The sequence below is a fragment of the Crocuta crocuta genome, unplaced genomic scaffold, assembly GCF_008692635.1.
Source record: "Crocuta crocuta isolate KB4526 unplaced genomic scaffold, BGI_CrCroc_1.0 scaffold216, whole genome shotgun sequence".
Taxonomy (NCBI): Eukaryota; Metazoa; Chordata; class Mammalia; order Carnivora; family Hyaenidae; genus Crocuta; species Crocuta crocuta.
In genome coordinates, this window is record NW_027531504.1 from 5,271,639 (window position 1) to 5,297,835 (window position 26,197).

The window sequence follows — 26,197 nt, forward strand, 5'->3', positions numbered from 1 at the left end:
TCTTCACTTTCTTTCATCAGTGTTTTATGATTCTCAGAGTACAGGTCTTTTACCTTTTTGGTTAGGTTTTTTTGATGCAGTAGTAAATGGGACTTAAAAAATTTTTTTTATATTTGTTTATTTTTGAGAGAGAGAGAGAGACAGAGTGTGAGTGGGGGAGGGGCAGAGAAAGAGGGAGAAACAATCTGAAGGAGGCTCTGAAGAGCACAGAGCCCGATGTGGGGCTTGAACCCCTGAACCGCGAGATCATAACCTGAGCCGAAGTCGGACGCCCAACCTGATGAGCCACCCAGGCACCCTGGGACTGTGGTTTTAATTTCGTTCTCTACTGCTTTGTTATTAACATATAGAAATGCAACAGGTTTCTCTATATTGGTTTTGTATTCTGCAACTTTCCTGAAGTTGTTTATCAGTTCTTGTAGTTCTTGTAGTTTTTCGGTGGAGTCTTTAGGGTTTTCTGTATATGGTATCATGCCATCTGCAAACAGTGCAAGTTTTACTTCTTTACCAGTTTGGATGACTTTTACTTAATTTTTGTTGTTGTTGTTGTCTGATTCCTGGGGCTAGGACTACCAATACTGTGTTGAATGAAAGTGGTGTCAGTGGACATCCTTGTCTTATTTCTGACTGTAGAGGAAAAGCTCTGTTGTTGTTTTTTTTTCCTCATTTAGGATGGATGATATTAGCTGTGTGTTTTTCGTATATGCCCTTATAATGTTGAGTTATTTTTCCTTCTGAAACTACTTTGTTGAGAGTTTTTATCATAAATGGATGCTGTACTTTGTCAGATGCTTTTTCTACATCTATTGAAATAATCATATGGTTCTTAGCTTTTCTCTTATTTATTTTTTTGAAGATTTTATTTTTAGTAATCTGAACACTCAACATGGGGCGCAAACTTACAACCCTGAGATCAAGAGTACCATGCTCCACCAACTGAGCCAACCAGGTACTCCTCCTTTCTCTTATTGATGTGATGTATCATGTTGATTGATTTGTGAAGATTGAATCCAGGAATAAATCCCACTTGATCATGGTGAATGATTTTTATAATGTATTGTTGGATCTGGTTTGCTAGTATTTTGCTGAGGAGTTTTGCATTTGTTCATGAAGGATATTGGCCTATGGTTCTCTTTTGTAGTGTTGTCTTTATCTGGTTTTAGTATCAGAGTAATGCTTGTCTCATGGAATGAATTCAGAAGTTTTCCTTCCTTTTCTATTTTTGGAATAGTTTGAAAAGAATAAGCATTAACTCTTCTTTAAATCTTTAGTAGGATTTGCCTGTGAAGTCATCTGGTCCTGGACTTTTGTTTGTTGAGAGTTTTTTGATTATGACTTTAATTTCTTTGTTGGCAATTGGTCTGTTTAAATTTTGTTTCTTCCTGTTTCAGTTTTGATTGTTGGATATCCATCCACTTTTTTTTTTTTGACAGAGAGGGTGCAAGTGAGAGACAGAGAGAGAGAGAGAAGCAGGGCTCACTGGGAGCTCATGTTTTACCTGAAGTAGGGCTCAAGCTCGCCTGATGTGGGACTCGAACTTACAAACTGTGAGATATGACCTGGGCCGAAGTCGGATGCTTAATGACTGAGCTGCCTAGGTGCCCCAATTTGATGACATGTATATGTTGGTAAATCTTTTAAAAACCTAGTATATTGATTCTTTCTTTGTAATCTTGAATTTTTAGTACATTGTAGTATGTTAGCATTTCATTTGATGTTTCCAAATTGTGAAATTGTGAAAATTGTTCATAAGTATTCTTACTCTTCTCTTGGGTATATGGTAGATATTCTTGCCAAATTAAAAGTAGGCATGGCCACGTGACTTGATTTAGCCATGAAGTTTGAGTAGAACAAGTGTGTGATACTCCTAGATGGAAACTTTAATAGTCAGTATGTACTTGGGGCACCTGGATGTTTCAGTCAGTTGAGCATCTGACTCTTGGTTTTGGCTCAGGGTCATGATCTCATGGTTTTGTGAGTTTGAGCCTAGCATTGGGCTCTTCGCTGGCAATGCGGGCCTGCTTAAGATTCTTTTCTCTTTGTCACTCTCTCTCTGCCTCTCTGTCTCTTTCTCTCTCTGCCCCTCCCCTGCTTATGATGTCTCTGTCTCTCTCAAAATAAATAAATAAACTTAAAAAAGTAGTATATGGTTTTCCACACTGTCACCTTCCTATGGTAGCTGCTACTTTAGCCTAGGTTCTTGAAGACTTAGAGATCTCCAGTCAGCTCTCAATTAGCATATAGCATAAAGGAATAAAATCTTAGTTATTTTAAGACATCAAGATTTGTTAGTGTCTGTTATTGTAGCATAACCTAGTTAAACTTGTCTTCTATGATTGGTGTTAGTATGATTTTTTGTAGGAACATTTATTGAGCAAACATATGTCAGATAAAAACTATTCTCCCAGGTTATATGTATTTTAAATTTCAGTTTAGTGGTTGTAATAATTAATAGAAGTTATGAAGAGAATCTGCTGGGATGATCAGTTAGGTGTTTTAGTTTTGTTTGTGTGCACAACAGTGTAATGACAGATCTTAGATAATGTTCATTGATTAGGAAAAGAAGGGAAGCCCAGAATGGAATCGTACATATTCCAGAAGTGACCAGATTTCATACCTGATAACATTATATATAGACCATTTGTTTCAGAAAAGAAGGAAAGGAAGGAAGGAAAGAAGGAAAGAAAGAGAGAAATCCTTCTGAGCATAGTCCATTTTGGAAGCACATCTGTTAAGTGACTAGCCTGAGATTACACAACTACTTAGTGGCAGGACACGGGAAGAAAAATTAGTCCTTTTGACTCTAGCTCTGCATCCTTTTTATTATTAAAATATTTTCACTTATTCTCTTGTAAGATTTTTAATCCACTCAGTTTTTAATTATGCCTCTCTTTTTCATTCCTGCTTTCCCCCTAAACTTAATTAACATTTCCCCACCAATTTGCACAGAATTGTGTTAATCACAGTTTGTGGCTCATGATACATTATTTTCACTGGTCTGTGCATGATCTTATCTAGAGTGTATATATATATCAGTAAAGTAATATCTGTGAATCCAGCTTCTCAAACATTACCAATTGTTATATCTTCCTGTGTGTTCTCCTTCTCTAAATGCTGGAATAATGTCAGAATGAAATTTGTATTTCAGTCTTTTATGTTTCATAAAAATTTTGTTATATATTTACATTTATACAAACAGTGTTATCTTTTTTTCTTGGTTTTGTTTATAAAATGAGTATGCTAAATGGTAGTCTTCTGGATTTGCTTTTTTGATTTGATATAGTATTGTTAATACTTGTTCTAGTCACTTATAGTTGTAGTTTATTCATTTTTACCACTGTATATAGTCTTACATTCTGCAGATTTATCAGAATTTATCCATTTTCCTGACTATAGACATTTGGGTCGTTCCCAGTGTTACGCTGTTACAGACATGTTGCTGTGAGCATTTCTGTTCATATTTCTGGGTAAACATGTATTAAAATTTCTCTGGATATGTGCCCAGAAAAAGAATTACAGGATCAGGGGCACCTGAGTGGCTCAGTTGGTTAGGCATCCGACTCAGGTCATGATCTCACAGTTCATGAGTTCAAGCCCTGCGTCAGGCTCTGCTGATAGCTTAGACCCTGGAGCCTCCTTCAGATTCTGTGTCTCCCTCTCTGTCTGACCCTCCCCCTCTTGTGCTCTGTCTCTGTCTCAAAAATAAAATAAAAACATTGAAATAACCCAGAATTACAGCATCATTGGGTATGTAATATTTAACTTTACAAAATGGTACCTAATTATTTTCCACTGTTGTTCACTATTTTTTTCTCTTTACCAGGATTGCCAGAGGTTTACCTATCTTATTAATCTTTTGAAAGAACCAGGGAAACTATTTATGAGACTTGTTGTAATGATTTAGATAATCAATAATCATGGTTTAAACTAAGGCTTAGCAGTGGAGGTAGAGAGGGTGGTGGGATTGAGAACTGTGAGGGGTATGAAAGTAACACAGTCTGACTTGATCCATTTGAATATTGCATTCAAGTGAATGGAAGTTGTAAAGAATGACCTTTGAGTTTGTGGCCAAATATGAATCAGGAGTGTAAATGTAGTTACTTTGTCTGATATTGCAATTGAAAAGTGCCTAGATCAGTTTGTTTCCATTAGTTTCTGTGCCATTATTTTCTGAATTTAAAAATAAAGCTTTTTAGGGATACTGTTCTCTAATGCTTGGGAAACATTTTATTTAAACTACTTTATCTTCCTCAAGAAGAACTTTGAAACTATTGTTCTAATATATCACTAGTTGACTCCTCACCAAATAGAATAATCTGGATTACTCTAGAGAGAAGATAGGTTGGATACTACACAAAGCTGTAAACTCCCAGTGCTTCCTTTATTGCTTAAAAGTGTTAGTTTTCAAGGGAGTAATGTAATTTGAAGCCCAGAATAATCAGTAGTCAACTCAACCTTTCTATAGATCTACTTTGAGAAGTACAGTACTTATATGCAAACCCATGATTAGGAGCTCTTATCACTTAACTGAGATACAGAATAGTAATTTAAATTGCCTTTTTTTTTTTTAAATGTTTTATTTATTCTTAAGAGAGAGAGCATGAGTGGGCGAGGGGCAGAGCAAGAGAGGGAGACAAGAATCCGAAGCAGGCTCTGAGCTGTCAGCACAGAGCCTGACGCAGAGCTCGAACCCATGAATCATGAGATCATAACCTGAGCCAAAGTCGGATGCTTAACTGACTGAGCCACCCAGGTGTGCCCATTTTTGAATTATAGTGGAAGACTTTCAGTTTTTTTTTTTAGAGTAGTAATAATTTACTCAGTAGCCATCAAAGATGGTTGATTTTCAAGAGTAGGAGATAATTGGCAGAGCAAGTGTTTTAAAAACAGTTTGTAGGGGTGCCTGGCTGGCTCAGTCAGTAGAGCCTATGACTCTTGATTTCTGGGTAGTGAGTTCAAGCCCCACACTGGGCATGGAGCCTACATAAAATAAAAAAATTAAAATTTACATCTGTCAGTGAACTAGTTTTACAGTATAAAGTATTTTTTAATCACAGAAAATTTGGTAAAATTAGTTTAGCTGGAGTAAATAATAATTTGATCCATTTACAAAGAAATAGATAAAAATTAATGAAGTATTACATTTTTCAGATACCTTTTTGTTTTCAAATCTTTGCTGCTTTTTCAGTGAGCCTTTTCCTTTTTGTGTATAACCATTCGTGTATCAAAATGAGACACTACCTCAGATGATTACAATTGCTCTCTTGGTTCTGCTGTGAGTAAGACCATTATAATCAAAAGCATCATATGACATTTCTAATAGATGACTTTCTGAATTCACTGAAACCAAACAGCTGTTTCAAACAAATGCCTTTTCTGTGGGGATTTATCATCTGCAAATCAATTTATTGTTTTTTGTGATGGAAAGTATCTACATTTTGAGTGATTTTTAAATCAGATTTTAGTCATATTTTGAATTTTAATGTATTTCCCAACAATGTAAGCAAAAATACATGTTTAAAAAAATAACATTCTGGTGGAAAGCCAGAACGATTTGGGGATTATTTATACCATTGAATGTATTAGATGCAACATTAATAAGTCTGTTATAGGCTTCTTGGTGACTAGTTTAGGTTTTGTCTAAGATGTTACTGAATCCAAGTGGTAATGATTAAAGATGAGTAGGGATGTCATTTCATAGACCAATACAGTGAACTAAAGGTCTTGATCTTTTCAACCAAATTAAATTTTATATAAGTTGTCAAATTGGTGAAGTAGTTTTCATGAAAAGTACAATTTGAGAATTTTCTTTGTTGAATGAATTGTTTGACTTTTGTAATAGTTTTAACATTTAGTGTATTAACCTGAAGTTACCCTCACTGAAGTACTACAACTTTATTATTCTGGAAATGATATAGTACCTCTCCAAGACTAAATTTCTTGTGGGCAGAATTCATGTTTTATTTATCTTTCTGCCTTCAGTGCTTCATATTACCTAGGACATGATAGGGCTCTGTGTGAGTGTTTATTGAATGAATGAATGAATGAATAAATGAATGAAACTTCTTAACGTAAAAGGGAAAGCCAAAGCAGAGCCATCATAATGGGACAGTGATCTAAAACTTTGCCAGTTAATAAATTGACTTCAAATGGAAAGATTTTCAGTTAAAAAAGATTACTAATATCTGTTAATTACTTTCATTCATTCATTCATTTGGTAGGTTTGGTGCCTGTTAAGTGCCAGGTTTTGTACTAAATCCTGGGTTTTGGACTAAATACAACAATGAACAAAACATTAAGTCCCTGCGCTCAAGGAGATTAAATTCTAGTGGAGGGAATCAGCAACAAACCAGTATTTAGAATGTTAAGCAGAAAGGCTATGGAGGCAATTAAAACAAGTAAGGGGAATAGAGGGTAACCTGGGTATAGAGTTGTCACTTTTATATAGGGTGACCAGGGAAACATTGTCTGAGTAGCACCCAGAGGGAAGTGAGAATATCTGGGAGAAGTGCATTCCAGGCCAAGGAAGAGCAAGTACAAAGGCAGGATCAACAAAGAGACTATGCTGTGCTGCTAGAATGGAGTAGGTGGGCGCAGAGGAGGTTAAAAAGGGGAATGGCAGACATATCATTTAGGGCCTAGTAAGCCATTTAAAGACTTTGAGGTTAACTGTTGAGTAAGGTGCCAATTGTTGGAGGATTTTGAAGAAGAGAGATGATATTATTTATGATTTAGTTATATATGCTCTGGTTGCTACTTATAAAATACCCAGTGGTCAGTGGATCAGGAAGGTGGTGAGGTGGGACCAGGAAGATCAGTTAAGATGCTCTGAATATTCTAGGCAAAGAAATGATTGAGGTTGAGTTTAGATTTTAGCAGTTTAGGTGCTAAACAGAGTCCCTGGTCAGACTCTGGAACTATTTTGAATGAAGTACCTACAGGTTTGGGTGATGCATTGATTTGTGGGATATGAAGACAACCGGAACACGTGATAGACTAATAAGAGGAGCAGGGTTTAGGGGGAGTGGAGATACACGTGTTATTTTCTCCTTGATATCTGTCCCTGAAGCTAGGCTTTAATTCTCTAGCTGGAAAACTAAAGAATTGCTTCCTTACTCTCTGGATATTTGGTACTATGGAAAGAAAACTCAGTTGGTATCACTAAAGTTGCATTTAAGACCTAATGCTCTCACTTTCAGAGACTTGGCCAAATCTTTTTTTTTTTTTTTTTTTGAGCCTCTTCGAGTTTCCTTAACCATAAAATGGATTGGCTCTGATGGTCACTGACATTCTTCATTTGTCACAATTTGTGTCTGATTCATTCTTTCTGGAAGTGTTTTGATGACTTCCCTTTATCCACTTAATAGTTGTTTGCATTCGTCACATTTCTGACCTTTCCTCTTATCACACACATTCTTCCTGGCTTTCATCAGTTTTGTAACTGTCACTCTCAGGAGGCGCCAGGGTGGCTCAGGTCACAATCTCATAGCTCATGAGTTCAAGCCCTGCATTGGGCTCTGTGCTGACAGCTCAGTCTGGAGCCTGCTTTGGATTCTGTGTCTCCTCCTTTCTCTGCCCCTCCCCAACTAACTAACTAACTAACTAACTAACTAACTAACTAACTACTAACTCTCTCTCTCTCTCTCACAAAATAAACAAACATTAAAAAAAATTATTCTCAGATCTATACTTTATTTTTTATTTTTATTTTTTATTAGTACGTAAGTTCTTTCAAGAGCTGAGTAAATGTCTAATGTGAATCACTCATTAAAAATTACCCCAAGGTATAATTAGAGTTTATTTATATGCATACCTATTGGTATCACTGAGAATTGAAAATTATTTACAGAAATACGAATCATATCTATACTTTAAAGTGACTTTTTCTTCTGAGTTGTAGATTCATTTAAGTTTGCTCTAGTAGGTTCAATCCCAAATTTATCTTTCACCCTCTAAATTTGCTCTTCTTCTGTGCTTAGCAATTGGTAATTTTGATTATGTGATTTCTGTTATTAATAGCTGACCATTAACCTTATTGAATTACTAATATTCAGTTTGCTAAGAGAAGTTAATTGGAATGAAGTTTGGAAAGCTAACCTAGCAGAACTCACAGTGTGATCCATGATCCTGAAACACTTTCAGGAAGCCTGCAAGGTCGAAACTTAATTTTTATAATACTAAAACATTATTTGACTTTTTAAAACTGTTGACATTTGCGCTGATGCTACATATGCAGTGGTCTATAAAACTACTAGCTCCTTATTTCATATTGTTAGCAGTGGTATTCCTCCTCTCTGTGCATTTGCAGGGAAGGAAACAATTTCACTTAACAAGGTTGTTGATGAAACAGTAAAATAAATTAATTTCTTAAATCTTATCCTTAGATAAATGTCTTAATAGTCTGTAATGAAAAAGGTAGTATAAAACATTTCTGCTGCATGGTACAGTCATTTAAAAGGATGATGCATAGCATTCATTTACATAAATAGACCTTTATGACGTAGTTGAAGGAGAAAAGCTGAAATACAATACTACTAGGAAAACAGCCTGATTTGAGTCTGGACTCTGTTGCAGCTTTAGTTTTATTTAGTTCACCAGTGGTATCAGATGTTTGAGTGTAGAATCAAGACTCACTCTTCATTATGTCTTAGAATCTCAGCACTTCTGAGACTCCAGAAATCTTCATGCTTTACAGCCCAGCCAACAGTTCATAAAACTGTAAGAAGTCTTGCCATTTCACAGCCCAGCTGCTGGGATTTTGAGCAGCTGAGGCATTTTCTCTTCTCCTTAGCTCCATCCCTGGCGCTCCTCTCTTCTGGAGAAAGCATTTACCTGATACCCTCATGCCATCCTGTAGTGGGTGCAGCTGTACTTGGTGAAAGCCCTGTGTCCTTTGGGGATGCTTTCTCTTAGCTCTGTTGCCCTGTTCCCAGCATTTTGCAGCCTTACCTCCCTACTCTGCTGATGCAGCTCCAGTTCTTGGAAAACATCCTTTTGAGAAAGTGCAGATTTGCTTTGGGAATGAGACTGCTAAGGATTTTAATCTGTCATGCCAGCCACCATGCTCCCCTTAAAAGTTTGTTAAACATTGGACTGATTTTGCCCTTTTATAGCAGGTTCACTCTTCCTTTCAACATGACCCCAGCTTCCTTTCATTACTGGAAAGGGCTTGTTCCTGTAGGAATTTAGTTTACTTATGTTTCTTTGCATCTCGGCTCTCTAAGATGATTTTATACGCTGACTTGTTCTAATTATTGAGGTGGGAGCAGTGAAAGTCTCTGCAAGTTTCTGTATCCTAACCATAAGCAGTAATCCAAATATTTATTCTCTTGTGTTCAAAATAATTGATAAGGTTGACTGTTCATATTGAATTTATTTAGCCAGTTCTTTTAATAAAATTCTACTAAAATAAGGTATTGGCCATATTTAAGCTTGATGAAAAACGGATGTAAATGTGTGCTGACACAAAAAAATCTTTTTATTGTGGTAAAATATATAGAACATAAAATTGTACCATTAAGTGACATAAATACATTCAGAATATTGTATAATCATCACTACTGTCTATTTTCAGAACATTTTCATCATCCCAAACAAAAATTCTATACTGTTTAGGTGATAACTCCTCATTGCCTCCACTTTTTTTTTTTTTAACCCCTGCTAACCTGTATTCTACTGTATGTGTGAATTTGCCTATCCTAGATATTTTATATGAGTAGAATCATATAATATTTGCCCTTTTGTATCTGACTTATTTCATTTAGCATAATGTTTTCGAGGTTCATTCATGTTGTAGCATGTGTAACAGCTTTCCTTTTTATTGTAGAATAGTATTTTATTCTGTGTGTGTGTGTTTCACATTCTGTTTATCTATTCCACTTATGTTGTTCGTACCTTTTGTTTGTTATGATTAATGCTGCTGTTAACACTAGCATACAGGGGTCTGAATCCTTGTTTTCAGTTCTTTGTGGTATATCCTTAGGAGTGGAATTGCTGGGTGATAGGGTTTTTCTTTAACTTTTTGAGGATTCCCTGGACAGTTTTCCACAGTGGCTGCATATTTTAAGTTCCCACCAGCAGTGCACCAGTGGTTTTATTTGTTCACAACGTTTGTTTTTTTTAACAATATTCTTTCTTTTCTGCTTTTTGTTTGTTTTATAGTAGCCATCCTAATAGGTGTGCAGTGATATTTCGTGGTGTTTTTTTTTTGTTTTTGTTTTTTTTGCGTTTCTCAAATGAGTAATAATGAGCAGCTATCTTTTCATGTACTTATTGACCATTTGTGTATCTTCTCTGATGCATTGTCTTTAGAGTCCTTTGCCCATATTTTAACCATGTTTGTGTTTTGTTGTTCTTGAGTTACAGGAGTCCTTTATTTTGGCTATTAAGCCCTTACTAGATACATGATTTACACTCTTTTTCTTACATTCTGCACGTTGTCTTTCAAGTCTCTTGATACTGTCCCTAGATAATCAAAAGTTTTTAATTCTAATGAAGTCTAATTTATGTATTTTTGTTCTTTTTTGTGCTCTGTGCTTTTGGTTTCATATTTAAGAAATGATTGCCAAGTCCAACATCATGAATATTACCCCCATTCTTTCTTATAAGAAATTTATAGTTTTATCTCTGAATTTAGGCCTTTGGTCCATATTGAGATAATTCTTTGGCTTAAGGTAAGAATCCAACTTCATTCTTTTTCCTGTGAATAGATCCAGTTTTCCCAGCATCATTTGTTAAACGCACTATTCTTTCCCTACTGAATGTTCTTGGCAACCTTGCTGAAGATCAGTTGATCACAGATATGGAAGTTTATTTCTGGGCTCAGTTCTGTCCCATTGGTCTTTATGTATATCCTTATGCCTATACCATAATGTTTTGATTATTGTGATTTTGTTGTAAGTTTTGAAATCAAGAAATGTGAGTCCTTCAACTTTCCTCTTTTACTTCAAGATTGTTTTGGCTATTCAAGGTTCTTTGGAATTCTATATACATTTTAGGATGGGTTTTTCTATTTTTGTAACAAACACCATTGGGAGTTTGATAGAAATTGCATTAAATCTGTAGATCATTTTGGGTAATATTGTCATCTTAATACTAAGTTTTCTAATACGTGAATACAGAATGTCTTTGCATTTATTTAGGTTTTCTTAAAGCAACATTTTGTAGTTTTCAGTGTACACGTCTTGTGCTTCCTCATTTAAAGTTTTTCCTAAGTATTTCAGTGTTTTTTTGTGCTATGTAAATGTCCTTTTCATGTGATCATTGCAAATTTACAGAACTACAACTGATTTTTGTTTATTTTGTATCCTTTACCTTTGCTGAATTCATTTAATAGTTCAGATTTTTGTATGTGATTCTTTAGGGTTTTCTAAATATAAGGTCTTATCATCTGTAAATAGAAATAGTTTTATGTCTCCCTTTTCAAGTATGATGCTGTTTATTTCTATTTCTTGCCTGATAGCTCAGGCCAGAACTTCCAGTATTATGTTCATTAGGAGTGATGAAAGTGGACATCTTCGTCTTGTTCCTGATTTTAGGAAAGGTTTCTAGTTTTTCACCACTGAATATAATGTTAGTTGTGGGCTTTTCTTATATGGCTTTAATCATGCTGGAGAAGTTCCCTTCTATTCCTACTTCATTGAGTGTTTTATCATTAAAGGGTATTGGATTTTCTTAAATGAGGTTTTTTTCCTGCATTAATTGATGTTCATGTGGTTTTGTCTTTCATTTTGTTAATGTGATGTTATTACATTAATTATTTTCTCATATTGAACCTCCTTTGCTTTCTGGGAATAAATCTCATTTCTTGGTCATTATTAGTGTGATCCTCTCAGTATGTTGCTGAATTTGGTTTCTTAGTATTTTCTTAGTATTTAGATTTTTACTCTGCAAATGAGTTGGAGAATGTTAGTAGTTTCAGTATTACTATTTTAGTATTTTAGTTTTAGTATTTTATTAGTATCCTGTAGTTTTTTTTAAATATTTGGTAGAATTTGTTAGTAAAGCCATCTGGTCCTGAACTTTTGTTTGTTACAAATGTTTTGATTACTGATTCAAACTGCTTATGTGTCTGTTCATATTGTCTATTTCTTCTTGAGTCAGTTTAGGTAGTTTGGGTGTTTCCAAGAATTTGTCCATTTCAAAGTTACCCAGTGTGTTGTTCAGCTGTTCATAGTAATTTCTTATACTGTGTAATTGGTAGGTTGTCATCACTTTCGTTTCTGGTTTTAGTAATTTAGGTTCTTTTATTCGTAGTCAATCTAGCTAAAAGTTGATTTTGTTGATCGTTTTTTTTCTTTTTCTCAAAGAACCAACTTTGATTTTGTTGCCTTTCCATTGTTTTTTTCTGATCTCTATTTTATTTACATTATAATCTTTATTATATCTTTTTGCTAGCTTTGGGTTTCATTTGCTATTCTAGTTTTGTAAAGCTAGTTTGTTGATTTAAAATCTTTTTTCATTGTAGGTTTTACAGCTGTAAATTTCTTCCTAGCATTGCTTTTTCCTGTATCCCATAAGTTTTGATATGTTGTTTTTGTTTTCATTTGTTTCAAGATATTTTCAATATCTCTTGTGATTTCTTCTTTGACCTATTGGTTGTTTAAGAGTATGCTGTTTAATTTTCACAGATATGTAAAATTTTCAGGTTTTTTTCCTTCTGTTACTGATTTCCAGTTTCATATTATTGTGATTGGAAAACATACTTTGCATGATTTGCATCTTTTAAATTTATTAAGACTGTCTTTGTGTGTATTGTGAAATATGTTCCGTTGGCACTTAAGAAGAATGTGTATTCTATTCTGTTGTTAGGTGGAGCATTCTATATATGTCAGTTAGATCTAATACACTAGGTATCTCATGTTGTTCAGGTCCTTTATTTCTTTATTGATCTTATATCTGGTCCTTCTATCCAGTGTTGAAAATGGGATAATGAAATCTCCAATGATTATTATTGTAGAACTGTTTCTTTTTTCAATTCTGTTAGTTATTACTTAATATATTTTCACGCTTTGTTTTAGGTATGTATATGTTTATAGTTATTATATGTTAATCTTTCACTAATATATAGTGCCCTTCTTTATCTCCGGTAACCTATTTTAGCTATTTTAATCTATTTTGTTTGACAAAAATAATAGTAATTCCAGCCCTTCTAGTTACTGTTTGCCTGGAATACCTTACTCTGTGCTTTTGCTTTCAATTCCTTTGTGTCTTTGAATCTAAAATAAATTTCTTATAGACAGTATTCACATGGACTGTATTTAAAAAATTCATTCTGTCTTTGCCTTTCAGTTGAAGAGTTTAATCCATTTACATTTAAAGTAATTACTAATAAGGAAGGGTTTACTGTTTTGATTGAGTTCTTTTCTGTCTTGTTTCTTGTTATTCAGTTCCTCCATTATTGCTCTTTTTTTGCACAGTTGATTTTTTTTGTAGTGTCTTTTTCTGATTCCCTTTTTTTTCCTTTTCTATAATATTTTTTAGTTAACTTCTTAATCATTACTTGTGAACTCAAATTAACATATTAAACTTCCATCAATCTAGTTTGAGTAGTACTTAGTTCAATAGTATATGAACATGATCTGTATATCCCTATCCTTTCCCCTTCGTATTACTGCTGTTCCATATTACCTGTTTATACCTTATATTCCCATTAACATAGATTTATCATTTTTCTACGTGTGTACTTTACCCTTTAAATCATAGGAAAAGGGAGAAAAATGAGAAGTTACAAATCAAAAGTACAATTATACTGTCTTTTGTAACTACATATGAACTTTTACTAATGTTCTTTTATTTCTTCTTATGACTTTGAGTTACTGTCTAATGTCCTTTCATTTCAGACTGAAGCTCTTCCTTTAGCATTTTTTTGTATGGCAGGTCTGTTACTAATGTACCTCCTTAGCTTTTATTTACCTGGAAATGTCTTAATTTCTCCTTCATTCTTGAAGGATACTGTTGCCAGATAAGATTTTTCTTTCTTTCAGACTTTAAATACATCATTCCAGTGCTGTCTGATCTTCATGGTTGCTGATGAGACATAGCTGTTGAAGTATTGAGAGTCCCTTCTATGGGTTGAGTTATTTCTTTCCCTTGCTGCTTTTAAGATTCTGTCTTTGGGTTTTTACACTTTGAATACAGAGTATTCTTGGCATGGATCTCTTTGAGCTTATCCTTCTTGGAATTTGTTGAGATGTGTATATTCTTGGATGTGTATATTCGTGTTTTCCTCAGATTTTTTTTGAAGTTTTCAGCTATTATTTGTTTTGGTTATCAATATTTTTGTCCCTTTTTTATTTCTCTTCTATGATTCCTGTGATTGCCTATGTGGGTACATAGGTACCTCAGGCTCTGTTTTGTTTGTTTGTTTTTAAATTCTTTTTCTTTCTTTTCCTCAGACTGGATGATTTTGACCTTTTATCTTAAAGTTTGCCGATCCTTTTATTTCCTGCCTTTTTAAATCTGTTGAACCCTACTAGTGAATATTGCATTTCAGTTATTCTACTTTTTAGTTTCGAGATTTCTTTTGGTTCTTTTTTATAATTTATCTCTTTGTTGATATTCTCCTTTTTCTCATATGTTGTTTTCCTCATTCCCTGCCCCTTTTTCTTTGTCATTAGGTTTCCTTTAGCCCTTTGAGCATATCTAGGATAGTTGATTTAATATCGTGGACTACAAATTCCAAATTCTGGACTTCTTCAGGAATGTTTCTGTTAAATGCTTTTTTTTTTTTTTTTTAAATTGTGAGTGGGCCATGTTTTCTTGTTTGTACGCTTTGTAATTTTTTGTGGAGACTAGGACATTTATAATGTAGTAACTCTGAAAACTAGATTTCTCCCACTTCACAGGTGTTTCTTTGTTTTTCTTTGTTTGCGCTATTGCCATCCATTTGTGACTTTCCCAAACTATTTTTGCAAATATGTGTGATCACTGAAGTTTCTTTTCTGTTATCTTCACAGTTAGCTATTGACCTGATGAAGATTTTTCTTTAATATCTGGCTCAAACAACAAAAAAAGTATTGCTGTCTCTTTTAAATCTTCCAACAGATGCTGTTGTGGGGATCCCCTGCAGCCTGAAAGGGCTTAAAGGAAGGCATGTGTCTGCACTGTACCAGTCTCTGATCTGCCAGACTAACCAAACTGTGTAACCCCCAACTTTTTGATGTCAAGATTCCCCATTGTCTGCCCTGGCACCAGCCAGCTGCTATAGGAATGCTGGACAGGGCTGAGAATGGGAAGTGTTGACTGGTTTGCAGGTGTGGATCTTCTGGCAGCTTCTCCCTTTTAGCAAACACTCAAGTTTGTTTTAAGTGTCCAGTCAGGTTCTAGAGTTGTGAAATAGTTGATTCTGATTTTTTTTTTTTTCAGTTTACTGGTTGTTTTGAGTGGAGGGACCAACCCCAACAGCTTCCTACCATGAAGTTTTTCATCTCAAGGGTCACAGTATTCTTATACGTATTGTCTTTCTAATGTGGTGTTTATGGATAATGGAAAATTCTTAGGTTTCTTTTTTTCTGGTTTGTGTGCTTGACTATACTATCAAAGGAAAAGAATTGTCTTCAAATTTTAACACATAAAGGGTTAAGGTATTTAAGTGTTTTGGGGAAAAATATCTATAAAGTATTATTGAACTTTTGTTTCAGTGCTCTGTCAGTATTTTGCATGGTAACTTTGTATTTTATGTAAATAAGAAATTTGTTTCTGGTGAAAAAAGTTAATTATTTTAAATATTAGTTATTCTATGGTTAGCTTACATGTCCTAGAAAGCATTGGATGTTTATTATGTTTTAATAATTGAGGGATAAACAGTAGAAAATTTGCTTATAAACCACTTATTGAGTTTACCTTATCTATAACAAGTTTAAATTAAAGCCATAGTCACTACAGAAAACGTTATAAAGAAAAACATCAAGCTATCTTTATTATGAAGTCATATTACTATACTTGATATTTTAGAATATTGGTCTGCCTTTTTAAGATTGGATTTTAATCGAAACTTTAAAATGCTAAATTTGTTCTGAATGTAAATTTTGCTTTTTTACCTAAAAAAATAATAATAAAAAAGCCACTTAGGCATCTTAAAAACAAACTGCAGCTTTTCCCTCAACCTTTCTGAAATTACTAACAAGAAATTATTTGGAATCTCTCAAACACCTAAGCCGAAATTTGCCACACTAATGAATCCTTTAATATTAGAGAAGTTTTAATCATAAGGTAAATTTGTGTCCAAAGAATTTTACCAGAAGTGCCAAAAGGCCACAATATGACAGCATTTTTGCAGGTAAATACTCATAGTAGAGGATCTACTTTGCGAGTGTTCACAGCTTTATAGCTGTTGTCTTAAAAAATGTGTGTGTGTGTGTGTGTGTGTGTGTGTGTGTATATGTCTTCCATTCTTAGGATGAAACTCAGATGGCATTCCAGGATGTTTTTCTGTTATCTAGTAAGTAAACAGAATGGTTACATTTCCAGAACTTAAAAAAACAAAACAAAGCAAAACATGAAAAGTTTTCTTTATTTAACAGTGGACAGCCCCAGATCAGGTTTATCTCCAGATGATAAAGTAAGATAACACAAAACGATTCAGGTTTTTTAAAGCACTTGTAGTTGGAAACTGATGAACTTTTTCAGCTCTGTGTGTATAGAGAATGTTAATATGCTGTTGTTCTGAATATCATTTATTGCCTTTTTACCTTTTTAATCTAGGTATGACAGAAAGCTTAATATTTTTGAGAGCTACAAAAGCATAAACATTTTGCATTGTATACACAAATGTATGTAAATATTTGAATGGAGATATCTATGTGTATATGCATATGGAATATATATATGTGTGTGTATATATGTCATAAGTGCAGTGAATAAAACAAAATAGAATAAAGGAATAGAGAGGGTCAGGAAAGAGCCCTCTAAAGATTAATATTTATGCTGAAATTTGAACATTTATAATGGTTTATTATGTAGTTAAGTATTTAAAAATATTAACAGTTGTGGAGTTTTTGTTTAGGGTTTATTTTAAATTATAGTGAAAATATGCATTCTTTAAAATCCAGATTATATTTTACATTTATAGTACAAGGCAATTTGAACTAACCCCGTCTGAAGTGGTCAGAATGGGATGTTACTATGTTATGTGAATTAATTCTGTAATAATATCAGGTTGTTACATCCTTATTTGTCATCTGAAAATGGGAAGTAGGTACCATGGTCAGTCGACTTCCAAATATGCAAGATTCGAAAGTGGTGATATTGATATGGTTTGATAGACACAGGTGACTACGCCACTGTGTTTGAGAATATTGGAGTTGAAAACTTGGTAGTTGGGAGCTACCAGCCGTCAGGAGTTTTTGTTTGGGCATACAGGTTTCTTGGAGTGTGTGGGGGAGGTCCTAAGACCATCCTCAGGCTTGGTGATTTGCTAGAAGGAAACAAATCAGAGAAAAGCAGAGACTAAAACTCAGGACTATGATTTGTTACAATGCAGTGATACAGATTAAAATCAGCAAAGGGAAAAGTTTGTGTAGGATGGTGTCCAAGAGAAACCAGGTGTGAGATTTTAGTTGTCCTTTCTTACTGAAATTGCATGGATGGTGCTTCCTTCTTCCAGCCAATTTGTATTACAACATATGCAAAGTATTGTCAACCAGGAAAGCTTACCTGAGTCTTGGTATCCAAGATTTTCATTGGGGATCATTTACATAGACAGTGAAGTACCCATATGTCTATTTTAGCTACTCAGTCTCCAGCTTGCCTTATCCCTCCTTTCCTCTGAGGTCCAACTGTGGCCCCAACCTCAAAGAGGACATACAAAAAGAGACATTTACCATAATTTACATCATTGGCATAAATTATCTGGCTGAAGATCTCAGGTATACAAAGAAACTTACCCAGGCAGAATATTCCAGGGGCTCAGAAGTTATTTCCCTGGAGTCTGTCACAGGCAAGTCCTTTCTTTAAAATGTACAGAGTTTGAGCCCCCAAGCTTGGGGGCTGCACCCTTTTACTGCACAAAGTGATTTGGATTCTTACAAAGGAGGGTGTCTCTAGTGTAAATTCTTACAAACAACAAAAGCGTAGGTGAGATTGGCCATAGCTCAATTTACCTTAAATATTTGATATGTTTTTTAACAAATGACATGGATTACTATCAAGGCAGATCTATATAAGGACTGACTGAGAAGTAAAGAATCTAGCATTATTAAAAATTTTATTTGAGCATAGTTGACACAGTGTTAAGTTAGTTTCACATGTACAGAATAGTGATTCAATACCTCTATATGCTATGCTATCCTCATCACAAGTGTAGCTACCTTCTGTTACCATACAATACTATTACAATATCATTGACTGTATCCTGTGCTGTACCTTTTATTCTTGTGACTCATTCATTCCATGATGAGAAATCTCTATCTCCTACTTTTCACCCATTTTGTACTTCCCTTCCTCCCCACCCCATCCCCTCTGGTAACCATCACTTCTCTGTATTTGTAGGTCTGATTCTGCTTTTTGTTTGTTTATTCATTTGTTGTTGTTTTTAGATTCCACATATAAGTGAAGCTATACAGTGTTTGTCTTTTCCTTTCTGACTTGTTTCACTTAGCATAATACCCTCTAGGTTTATCCATTGTTGTTGCAAGTAGAAAGACTTTGTCTTTTTTATGGTTGTATAATATTCCATTAAAATAAACATTAAAACACATTATGTGTATGTGTGTATATATATACATATGTGTGTGTATATGTATCACATCCTCTTTATCCCTTCATCTATTGATGGACACTTAGGCTTATTCCAATTCTTGGCTATTATAAGTAATACATTATACACCAAAAAGAATAATATACCTAGAGAAAAGCTTAAAGAGGTGAAAAACTTGCACTTGGAAAACTATAAAACATTGATGGGGAAAAACTGAAGACAGTACAAACAAATGCACAAATATTCCATGCTCATAGATTGGAGGGATTAATACTGTTAAAATATCCATATTACCCAGAGCAATCCACAGATTAGGTGTAATCCCTATCCAGATACCAACAGCATTTTTCACAGAACTGGATCAAATAATACTAAAATTTGTATGGAACCACAAAAGACCCTGAATAGCCAAAGCAGTCTTGAGAAAGAAGGACAAAGCTGGAGGTGTATTTTGACATCCATTAATTATAAGATACATCCTAATTTCAGAGATGTTAAAATGTGAAGGGAAAGGTAATCCTAATTTTAAATCTCAGTTCTATCATTTATTGTTTGTTTGGCATTGGTCAGAGAACTGCTTTGAACCTGAAATAAGTGAAAATAAGTAGTGTAGTCTACTCTTTAGAGTTAGGAAGACTAAATGAATTAAGAGTTATAAAAGTGTCTAGTATGGGGTATGCCTGCCTTTCTGATGATGCTACATAAATATAGCATTAATCAGAATGAGTGGATCTTTTTATTTTATTTATTATTCTTCTTCTTCTTTAGAAATATTTTTTTAAATGTTTTATTTCAGAGAGAGAGAGAGAGCGAGAGCATGGGAGTGTCAGAGAGAGAGGGAGACACAGAATCTGAAGCAGGCTCCAGGCTCTGAGCTGGCAGTCAGCACAGAGCCTGATGTGGGGCTCGAACCCACGAACTGTGAGATCATGACCTAAGCTGAAGTTGGACGCTTAACTGACTGAGCCACCCAGTCAGCCCTACTTTTTATTATTTTTAATGTTTGTTTATTTTGAGAGAGAGGGTGGAAGAGCAGGGGGAGGGTAGAGAGAATCCCAAGCAGGCCTCATGCTGTCAGCACAGAGCCCAGTGTAGGGTTTGAACTCACAAATGGTGAAATCATGACCTGAGTGGAAGTCAAGAAGTCGGATGCTTAACCGATTGAGCCAACCAGGAGCCCCAGAGTGAATGAATCCTTTTAAAGAAGGGGTTGGACTTTGTGATGTTTGGTGGACATGACAATCCTTATTATATTCCTGTTTTGAAGATTGCCAGTAAACTTTGAATGACATTTTCCTTGAGCTTTAAAATATTTTATAGCTTTAATTTTGTGTTCATTTTCTTCTGTTTTTTCAGGAATTTTCAAGTCACATTCAAGTGATAGGATGAAAAAATTTAAGAGAAGGCTATCCCTCACCCTTCGAGGAAGCCAAACTATTGATGAATCATTGTCTGAATTGGCGGAACAAATGACTATTGAAGAAAACAGCAGCAAGGATAATGGTAAATATTTGCTGGCTGGGGAGGGGAGTGGGAGGGAGGAGAGGAGAGATGCTTTCCTCTTTTAATTACTTTACAAATTGTAAGTTTTGTTTTCTGATAGGTTTCTATTAGCTTCTTTTTGTTTATTTCTTTGTCTTGTTCCCTCGTTCTTAGAAAACAAAAGATGACATAACTTTTGCTTGCTGGAGTAATGTTACTTACTCCAGTAGTATTACTTTAAACTTCCTTCTGGTCTCTAACCCTATGGATTCTCTTTTCTCATTTATTGTTCCTTTTGTCATTGGCTTTTAAATAAGAATACCTTATATAATAGTATCCTAGTTGTTAAATAACTATTTTTAAGTTAATATAGCTTAAAAGTTTAGTAAATTTGTGAAACTCCTGTTTGAGGCTTCATTATAGTTTTAGAACATTATATATGCATATTGATTAGATAACAAGTTTCATCACATGAGTGAATTTTACTCTTTTATTTACTGCAGTATCTATTCATAGTATTGAGAGCACTTGATGGGCATGTAACATTTCACATATTTGACAGTTCTTTTTACAGTGTAGAGTAGTAGTTCACAGATGTTGATATAAAATGAAAAGAGCTTGTTAAATTGAGCAAATTAAAATGTAAAATCCTGATGAAATTGATAGAACAAGGACACACATTCAAAAGTGAAATAGCCCCAGGATTGTCTTATTAATAACCAGGAGGGAGTTACAGGAATGGCTGCCAGTATGTCATGATACATACATTCTCTGGCAAGCTGTAGTTTCCTGTGCCTAAAATTCTTCTGTTAGAGATTTGTGGCAGTGGGTGAATGCATGAATACCCCTACCGCCTGCATACAAGTGTCCTTGTTGTGAGAGGGAAAAGTATAAGGGTATGGGCTCTGAACTTTAAAAGACATAGATTGGAATTTGAGATACACTAAAACTTCCTTATTAGTTATATGTCTCTGAGTAAGTAATTTATCCTACTCAAGCTTTAGTTTATCAGGGTCATTATTTATTCAAGTTGATCTGGCTGATTGTAATATGGGAGAGGAGACATAGATGAATTTAGTAGAAAAAAAATTTTAAATAATAATTTGGATATAAGTTACTTATGTAGCAGGGGGACACATCTTGCATTTGGGTCAAAGCTCAATGACAATTTTATACTGTCTTACATTTTTTTCTTCTTGCCAGGAGCAAAATCTTTAATCCCTCAGACCCACTTTGAGTTCTTGGTATTTTAATTCAGCCCTATGTATTTGTTCTTATGGTCAAAGAGTCTTGCAAGCACACTATACATCTTGATGGATAGCTTCTGGGTCATGTTCTTAATGGGTATTTGACTGTGAGACAAACCTCTTTTTAAAAAAAAGGAGGCACCTGTGTGGCTCAGTTGGGTGAATTTCTGACTCTTGATTTCATCTTGGGTCATGATCTCACAGTTTGTGAGATTGAGCCCTGTGTCAGGTTCTGTGCTGTCAGCGTGGAGCCTGCTTGGGATCCTCTCTCTCCCTCTGTCTTTGCCCTTCCCCACTTGTGCTCTTTTTCTCTCAAAATCAATAAACCAAAAAATAAAAAATAAAAAAGCATGAATCAAAAAAATGGACATACTTCTTGGAGAGCTCATTAATATTTTAGATTATTTGCATATTTTCTGGAATATTTTAGTATTGTCCTAAAACATGCTTAATTTATAATGAATGGTGAAATGTTGAAATTTTTTTCAAGAGGTATATGTTATTTTATTACAATAACGACTTTAACAAGTAGTAAAAAGGAAGAAATAGGATCTCTTACTGAGTTTTCTCTTAACCCAAGTTACTTGAAATAATAGTTGAAGATTTTATAATAGATATGCATTCCTCTGGGAATGCAGAGATTGTTAGGAGCATAGGCTGTCTCTGAGTTATAATCTGCTGTTGCTTACACGCTTATGTGTTATCAGCCCGTGGATTTCACCAATACCCTTTGACAAAGATTCTACACCTTTATGGTTACTTAGTGTCTGCAAGAATATGTTCCGACATATTCTTATGGAATTTATCTTCGAATATAAAAAGCTCCTAAGATAGGTGACACACACAGTCCACCTTTGAGTATGGATTAGTGAATAAGAAATGGTGGACTATACTGTTTACATTACCTTCTCACATATAATGTAGCCAGTTTGTAAAGCAAATGATATTTACCCCAACAGTAATATAGTGGTAATGCTAACTTAAGGAGGAAGAATGTAGTTCTAGTTTCCCTAAGTAAACTGCCTTTTAAAACAATTTTTGATATCCTGTCTCTTGTTCAGTCACATGCATGCACACAGTGCTGTTACTCTTGCATTACATAAAGGCAGGTGGCTCTCATGCATACTCTGGAGCCAGTGGAAGGAGGAGGACATACACATACACATACACATGTATGGGGATAATACTACCCTCCTTTACCTTTTTGTTTCTCCCCTTCTGCCATTCTAGTTTCCTGGGTATTTACTACATAAATAACTTAAAAACTCATTATAAATGGCAGTTATTTATATGCTTGGTAACATGTGTCCAACTATTGTCCTTTCACATATCCTTATTTATTTTTAACGGTTGCTCTGGATGTAGCTTTAAAGTTTTTCTTTAGGTAGATGCTTATAATATCTGTCCTCACTAACAGCTGGATAAAAGAGTATGTTTGAAATAATTTTGCAGCCATATCTGCCAGCGTTTTGGTTCTTCCTTTGTAATAGATCCTAAATTTGCCTGTTTCTCTCCATCCTAGTTCAGGCCACTACCATTTGTTGTTTAGGACACTATAATAGTCTCTTCCTTCTGTTGATTCCCTTTCATCTGTTCTTTAATACCAACAAGAGTGATGTTTAAGTTTCTTTTTAATTAATTATAGATTCAAAGGAAGTTGCAAACATAGGACAGGGAGGTCCCTTGTGTCCTTTTCTCAGTTACCTCCTTTGGTTACATCTTCGTTAACTAACATTATCAAACCCAGGAAATTAACACTGGAATAAAGTATGAGTATAGTTTTGTGTCATTTTATTTATTTTTTAAACATTTATTCATTTTTGAGAGACAGATAGAGTGAAAGTGGGGAGGGGCAGAGAGAGAGAGGGAGACACAGAATCCGAAGCAGGCTCCAGGTTCTGAGCTGTCAGCACAGAGCCTGACGCGGGGCTCGAACCCACAAGTGGTGAGATCATGACCTGAGTCAAAGTCGGAGGCCTAACTGACTGAGCCACCCAGGCACCCCAACACTGGAATAAAGTATGAGTATAGTTTTGTGTCATTTTATCACATGTAGATTCATTTAACCACCGCTGCAATCAGGATAAAGAGGTATTCCAATACCACAAAGAGATCCCTCTCATGCTACTTCATAGTTATTCCACCTCCTTACCTCTCAGAGTGAGATCTTTAAAACATGAGTGAGATCATATTACTACCTGCTTCAAAGCTACCATAACTGATTCCAATGTCAGAATAAAATTTGAAAATTTTATAGTTACATACAGACCTGCTTACCTCTTTGCCCTCACTAAATAACAATTATGTACTACAGCTATCCTTGCCTTCTTTGTGTTCTTTTAACACAGTGTTTGCAAAGTCTGATCTATGGGCCAGCGATATCAGCCTCACCTGAGAAGTTGTTAGAGATGAAAATTTTTGGATTCCACATCAGACCTACTGAGTCAGGAAGTCTGGGGCTAGGGCTTAGCAATCTTGTATTTTAACAAGTCTCTAAAGGTGCTTCTGAAACATACTAAAGTTTGAGGACCACTGTTCTAGCAAGTCAGACTCCTGACACGTGTTGACTTGGTGTCTGAAATATCTTTTAGCTCACCATCACCTATCTTCCCAGGATTGGCTCTTTCTTCCATTTATATCTCTGTCAAAAATGCTTCTACAGAGAGAACTTTACTCAGTATCTAGTGAAAAATAGCTACTCCTTTATTTTCTATCCTGTCTTTTAAAATTTTTTGCATATTGCCTATCATTGTCTAATATTTTTCCTTTTCATTGGTTTCTCCTCCATAAGATCTTAAAATCTTAGTAGTACCTTGTTTGTTTTGTTTACCTGTTGATGTCCAGGACCTAGAATGGTAGGCATACAAGAAAAGTCTCCTGAAGAATTGAATTTTTTATGATCTCCTTTTTTTTTTTTAAAGCTGTATTCCTCAAGACTATCTCCCCATGTGGGTATTTCTCCTACCTGTAAAGGTTTATCAGACACCAAGAAGAAGACCACATGGCCTGCACTTCTACTGATAATGGCTACATATAAGAAGATGGGAGAGGGAGAATGGGGCCAAAGGACCCTCCCAGGGGGTTCTATTCCCTGGGGTAACTTTTCTATAGGCAGATTATTTATGTAATTTATTATGATTCCAGATAAGAAATATTACAACCTTGAAAGAGAAAATGTTTCTTATGTGTTCTAGCTCGAATTCTACACTGTTTGACTATTTAATTTTGCATTTGTATCAGATGCCCACTCTCCATTCATTATGAAATCACTGATTATTTTACTAGGTTTAAGTTAAGGTCCCCCAAATCCTTGATCAGCCAGCTACTGCCAAGGAATGTACAGGCATGGGACACTTTGGACAGATGGTATCTATTCCTAGTTAGGTACTTTTCCTTTTTCCAGTCTGGTGTTCTACCCAAATTAGATAACTTGGGCTTTGTCTGAGCCCCAAGGGTCATTTGGCTCCATCCTCCCTCTCCCATCTTCTTATATGCTGCCATTATCAGTAGAAGTATAGACCATGTGGTCTTGTTCTTGGTGTCTGATAAACCTTTACAGGTAGGAGAAATACCCATATGGGGAGATAGTCTTACTCCTGATTACCAGCTACAAAAGAAGAGCTGGCTCTGTTTTAGAGAAGATACTCAGAGAAGCTAGAGAAGCTCAGTTCTTTTTAAAATTCCTTGAATACTACCTGTAAAAACAGAATTCTTTTGTTTTTCTTAAATAGTTTATTGTCAAGTTGGTGTCCATATAACACCCNCATGAGTGACGCCGATCATCGAAAAACAAAATTCTAATACAAAAGACTATGTGTCACAGAAGACTTCATCCTATCCTTAACTTGTTTTAGAGCTCTTCTTTAGAGATGGAAAGGAATCATGAGATTCCTGTAAACATTACAGAACAAAATTTCTTCCATTTATAATCAGATAACTTTTTAAGTATTGTATTTTCTAAATGTTTCTTCTTATTTATAATGTGGTTTCTTAAAAAAAAGCTCTTTATATTAAAAATCGCAAATTTTAGGTAAATTTCAGAACCTCTGTATTGATCTATGCTTAAGTACTTCTGTTTTATTCATCAACTGACACGCCTTTTGAATGTCTAACAAATAGGGATATAAATTCCCTCAGGCCAGGACCATGTATTTTATATTCTATAGCATGTCTAATCATAAGGCATATATGAAGTTAGTAAATGTAGGAACCGTTTGGAAACAATCTGGGGGTGTATTAAAATAAGCAAATGGATAAAAAAAAGTCTATGGACTATAATAGTTCTGTGATTGCTAACCAGTTTTGGTTATATAAGAAGTGGATACTTAAGTTACTAGACCAATTTTAAATAGTAAAGTATTTCCTATAAGTATTTTTCATAGAAATTATTTTAATTCTGGTACTTGTATAAATAGCCAAAAAATTCTTATATGTTACTGATCTCATAAACCTTTTGTTTTCTGTTTTGCTTTTTCAATCCTTCTCATGTGATCCTGAATCTTGGGCTGGTAATGAATGATTTTGGATACTGTGAACCACAGAGCCTATTGTGAAGAATGGCAGGCCTCCAACCTCTCACAGTATGCATTCCTTCCTCCACCAGTACACAGGATCCTTCAAGAAGCCCCCATTGCGGAGACCACATAGTGTAATTGGAGGAAGCCTGGGATCCTTCATGGCAATGCCCAGAAATGGAAGCCGATTAGGTAATTTTAATGGTTTTGTTTTTTTTCCCTAGAGGTCATGTACATAGCTAGATTATAGTTGTATG

The 26,197-nt window shown here is 34.9% G+C and overlaps 1 protein-coding gene across 4 annotated transcripts in view; it reads left to right on the forward strand.

Annotated features, from left to right (window-relative positions):
* Positions 1 to 26,197, forward strand: part of CDK17 (cyclin dependent kinase 17) — a 111,600-nt gene that overhangs the window by 51,814 nt on the left and 33,589 nt on the right. For all 4 annotated transcript variants that reach the window (XM_077772212.1, XM_077772211.1, XM_077772210.1 and 1 more), the window contains exons 2-3: positions 20,054 to 20,200; positions 25,968 to 26,132. In XM_077772212.1, the coding sequence (XP_077628338.1) occupies positions 20,083 to 20,200; positions 25,968 to 26,132 (283 nt within the window). In that variant the 5' untranslated portion in view covers positions 20,054 to 20,082. The remainder of the gene's footprint in view (positions 1 to 20,053; positions 20,201 to 25,967; positions 26,133 to 26,197) is intronic.